A 5,249-nucleotide genomic window follows, 5' to 3' on the forward strand; every position below is an offset into this window, starting at 1 on the left:
GAAAAAATAAATTGCATTCAAGAACACAGTGATTAAATCCATAACTCAAGAGAAGTATAAAGGTAAAACGCATTATTGTATTATCTAAGCAGAGATATAACGTGTATCTATATATACATTATCAGAAGAAAAAAAAACAAACTAAAACTGTTACAAAAAAACAGAACAAACAGAATATAAAACTATCAAATGGAACAAACTGTATCAGACGGAACTTAGGATTGTAACAGGCTCCGGCTCTATTTCCAATCCCTTTGATTCACCATATATTAGATAGACAGTTGTATTCTTAACTACCAATTCTTGACCAAAGGTCACGAAAATCTCTACCTTATCTCCATATCCTAAATTTGATATTATGCCAAACGAGTCTTCATCCTTAAAAGAAATTACTGTGCCATGGTTGTGCATATGTAATGTGCACTTTGTGTAATTAACAATCAAGACAGTAGTAAGTTCAGGTTTCATGATTTTAGAGGTTGATAAATAAACAACACACAAAGCCATTCCCTTAATGACACGATCCTGAGACACAGTGAAAGAAACAGAATGTCCCTCACCCTTATGAGCCAACCAATTAGCATCATTGTCACCTGAGAAAGAACCATCACATGACTCACTGCTGCCCAATATCTGTACCATGAGATGAAAAACTTAGTCATTTATATAATTTGCTATTCAAACTGTCTTAAAACTTAGTTATTTTATGTTCTCTCAAACAAATATCTAATATGATGCTGAAGGTAATAAACAAAGGGAAAGCTAGAGAAGAACCTCATATATGTTATCGCTGACAGCATTGAAGAATTCTTTGCATCTTACGACACCGATCAAAGAAGACCTTAAGTGCTGCTTTGAAGTTCTTGATTCTGCAATATTTCTACCAAATTCTACCAGAATAGTTTTTACTTGCTTAGATAGTTGAAACTCGGTGTCACATTGTACCAAAACACTTCGAAGATTTGCAAGGGTGCTAAGCAATGGTGCAATATCATCCCAATTATTATTCTCTGTATCCATGAACGAATGAACATAAGATAGAAGATTCATTGTTGGTGACATCCGAGACCGAACGATAGAAGGAAATAGAGTATGTGATAATCCCTCAAATCCACGTAGGGATATATATCCAATACTTTTTGAGCTTAAAATTGAGAAAGGCAGTTGTTTCACAACTGTACTTTCAGCCATTAGAGTGATCAAAGATTCCATTTGCAATATATCTTTTTCCATTAGCTCAATCTTTGAACACCCAGACAGAATGAGAGTATTTAAGGATTTCAACTTATATATCTCAATGGGAAGATTGGTTAGACTTATACAATCCTTCAAATTTAGCAGCATAAGATAGCAGAGACATCCAATAGATTGGTGAACATCGCGCAATCTTGGACAATCTTTGAGAATGAGCTTTTCAAGCCGTGGTAGTCCGGAAAAGTCAGGGGTTTCTATCAAGTACGTGGAGTGACTAAGATTAAGGAATTTTAGCCATCTCAAAACCTGCAAGAAGATAGTTTTTGGCAAATATTAGAAAAGAAAACAAAATGAAATAGTAGTAAGTAGAAACAATACCTATTTTTACTTTACTTAACTATTATTTTAACAGAAAATGGAACGTAATAAAAACCTGGAGTTCTTTCCAATTTTCACTAAAAATTAAGGGGCAAAAACATCTTAAACCTATCAAGAATGGATTTCTCAATATAGAAGACTAAATTGGTAAAAAATTCCGAAGAGAATCTAATTCCAGTTTTAAGAGACAAAAACATCTTAATCATGTAAAGAATGTTCTTACCGTATTATCTGTCAATACATATTCTGCAAACTCATCGATCCAGCGTCGATTGTCATTGGAACTTTCACGAATAATTTCTCTTCCCATATCTCGTAGCAAAGGATGCATTCCAAATTTGTTGTTCTTCTCAACTGTTATGAGCCTAGATTCTATGAGAACTCTTATTCCACTATCAGCATCTATTCCACAGCCATTTAGGATCTTCGTTACATAAGCTCTGCTTTTACCAACAAAGAAAGAACATACATCAAGGAACAAGACTCTTATGCCCCTCTTCTAAGAGCATCTTCCTCAGGATCCTACTGTTGGGAACACACACTCTCTCCCTGAATCGTAGAATACCGTCCCTGCCCATCCTGAAGTCCTTCCTCTTGTCAGTACCCAACTCACTAATGATCTGCTGCAGTTCCTGATCATTACCCTGTTCCACCCGAACCTCATCTAGGAACTCATTAGTGATCCTCAGCATACTGCCGTATCTAACATGCCCCCATATCCAGTCCCAGATTCATGTCCCGCAACTGTTCTATCAGCTCCAACTCTTTAATCATCATAGTTGACACATGAACTCTCTTCCTGCTCAAAGCATCGACAACGACATTAGCTTTACCAGGATGGTACAAAAGCTCAATGTCGTAATCTTTCAAATATTCCATCCAACGCCTCTACCTCATATTCAGCTCCTTCTGATCAAACAAGTATTTTAAACTTTTATGGTCGCTGAATACTTGGAACTGGGCCCCATACAAGTAATGTCTCCATGTTTTAAGGGCAAAAACTACTGCAGCCAACTCCAAGACAAAAAACAGGTTGCAATAGACACTGACCCACCAGCACCGAAAAGGGCATACGTCGGAGATGTTTTAGATCAAGGACGTTTCTTTAGCGACATCTGTCAGATGGAACACTATGCACATGAATTTTATATCAGAAAAATTATGGAGCCAAAAATTATGAATTATGATTCACTCACTACATGTGGGCTTTATTTCCATCATCATCTTGTCTATCAAGGGCTTGTCGACTTTGTGTCTCTGGATCGTCCTTTCTATCCAGATTTGATCAAAGTTTTCTATTCAAACCTAAGGATCTCTGGCAATGGATACCTATTAAGTGAGGTAAACAAAAGAAAAATTAAACTAAAACCTGATGACTGGTTTAATATTTGTCATTTGAAGTATGAAGTTCAAACGGTGAGCTTTAAGGATATACCAGAGGACCTCCCTTTTGATCGTGATATGGCATTATCTTCTATGCTGACTCCAGAGATGCAGGGTCAACGTGTGAGATCACTCGACTCTATGAACGTTAATGACAGACTACTACACTATGTCATAGTGCATAATTTGACACCACGCCTAACTAATTTTGCAAAGTTGTTGCATGAAGACTTTTTCATGTTGTGGTTGCTTAAAAATAACATATCAATTAATTGGCCACATCATATAATGCAACACATGCTTAAGTGCAAGGCCAGTGACACTCCTCTTCCATATGGTATATTGATAGCCCAGATTATGCAATACTGTGGTGTAGATATTTCTGCATATGCAAGAACAACTATTGGGAAGAGACATCATTTTTCCACGAGTTCTTTGAAGAGGTTGAATATCGTTAATGTCGACGGTGTATGGCAGCATGATCGTGCCGTTAATGAGGATGAAGTGCAAGGTCAACCACAAAATCCTTTGCATGACGAGCACGATATACAACCTGACAATTCTATTGGTAATCATGAAGAACCTCCCTTCCAGTTACATTCTCATATGCTTAATGAAGTGTGGGATGGTGTGCAAGACTTGCAAAATAGAATGCAAGGAATGGAAGATTTGCAAGGACGCGTTCACCGAATAGAAGAAAATTTATCCAATTTGACTCTTGATGTCAACAGACATATGGCAGAAGTTAATTTCAATGTCAACTTAATTCTCCATAAATTAGAGGATTAAGAATGTTCTACTCCATTACATGTATGGTAGCACTCTTTGGTTGTATTTATTTTAAGAACTTATTTATATTTCATGACGTCAAACTTTTTAGTTCCATTTAATTGGATTTATAACATTATTGCAACTAAAACAAAGTCAATTCTACAATATTGTTTGATGCTTTTGCAAATTATAAATGAAAAAAAAAATGCATTTGAAGATCAATAACAACGTTCATTACACATTAGTATGGAAAAAAGAAAAAATTTATATATATATATATATATATATATATATATATATATATATATATATATATATATATATATATATATATATAGTTTTCTTCCTGAACCCCGCTCAGTGTGTTCATTTTTCTGCCATCACCTTCACGTTAAGTTTATAGAAAGACACTTTTGAGGACCGCAATCATTCACTTTGGTTTATATAACATTTTATTAAAAAAATTTTGATATTCAATTAAGATTTTTAAACATTAACTTTGTTTTTAAATGAGAAATTTTCATTTTTTAAAGTATATTATATTTGAATGGATCCAATTTAAAATTATTTAATTTTTAAATGTTTTATTTGGGTGGGATAATTCAAATTAAATGAATTTTATTTTATTTTTTGTTTGGATACAATACTCAATGATTATGTTTTGTAATTGATCTTAGCTGATCTTAGATGATATTAAGTCCTAAAAATAAAGTTTTGTTGCAATGTGAAAACACATACACACAAGATAACAATATTATGTTCCAGAAAATTTTCATATACCGAAAGGATTAGTACAACTTATTATTAATGTAAGCATCATCCCATGGTTATTCAAAAACATTTGTTCAAAATCATCCTAAATATAGACAACTTTTTTAAAAGAAAAAATAGCATGTGACTTGTTTTAAAGCATATCCTTTTCTTTTCTTATATATCTTCTATCGCCCGAGAAGCTTTCACCGAAAATACTATTACCGGTGAAGCAATTAATAATAAACCCCCAATTGTTATGAAATCTTCACAATAAACTAAATAATTTCATTGATTTGGAAACAGTTCACAAAATACACAGGTGTTTTCCAAACATTGAATATTTTAGCAATGGCTAACAGCCAGAGCACAACAAAGATAGCGGTTTTATTCTCATATAAAAGAGCTATGGTCACTTGTTCTATGTCATGCTAAGCGTAGAAACCATGTGATCTTTTTGGAAAGTCTTATTCAGCCTCGCAGTAGACACAAAAAATGTTGCTACAAGATCGACATAACCTCCCCAAGATTGTGTCTCAACTCTTTCACTCGTGTTGCTTTGAGTTTTTAAAGGTCTGATATAATACTCTTCTTTACCTCTTTATGTTCCATCATCATCATCATTATAATTACACAAAAAATACGGAGAATGTACAGCAACGAAAGTTCATATTAACCTGTGTTAATTGAATTCAATAATGGATAACACATCTTATGTTGAACCAAACATAGAAACTAATAGGCAACAAATCATAACACATTTGAAGAAGAAA

At 33.9% G+C, this 5,249-nt stretch overlaps 1 protein-coding gene across 1 annotated transcript; it reads right to left on the bottom strand.

The window, feature by feature from the left end:
* LOC114165056 lies at positions 1–1,516 on the bottom strand. The gene is made up of 2 exons (XM_028049703.1): positions 775–1,516; positions 1–633 (listed from the first exon to the last, which is right to left on the bottom strand). Exons 1-2 carry the CDS (start codon positions 1,342–1,344, stop codon positions 205–207), a joined length of 999 nt encoding a protein of 332 aa, XP_027905504.1. The 5' UTR covers positions 1,345–1,516; the 3' UTR covers positions 1–204.
* Positions 1,517–5,249: the final 3,733 nt, after the last annotated feature.

The sequence above is a fragment of the Vigna unguiculata genome, chromosome 10, assembly GCF_004118075.2.
Source record: "Vigna unguiculata cultivar IT97K-499-35 chromosome 10, ASM411807v1, whole genome shotgun sequence".
Taxonomy (NCBI): domain Eukaryota; kingdom Viridiplantae; phylum Streptophyta; class Magnoliopsida; order Fabales; family Fabaceae; genus Vigna; species Vigna unguiculata.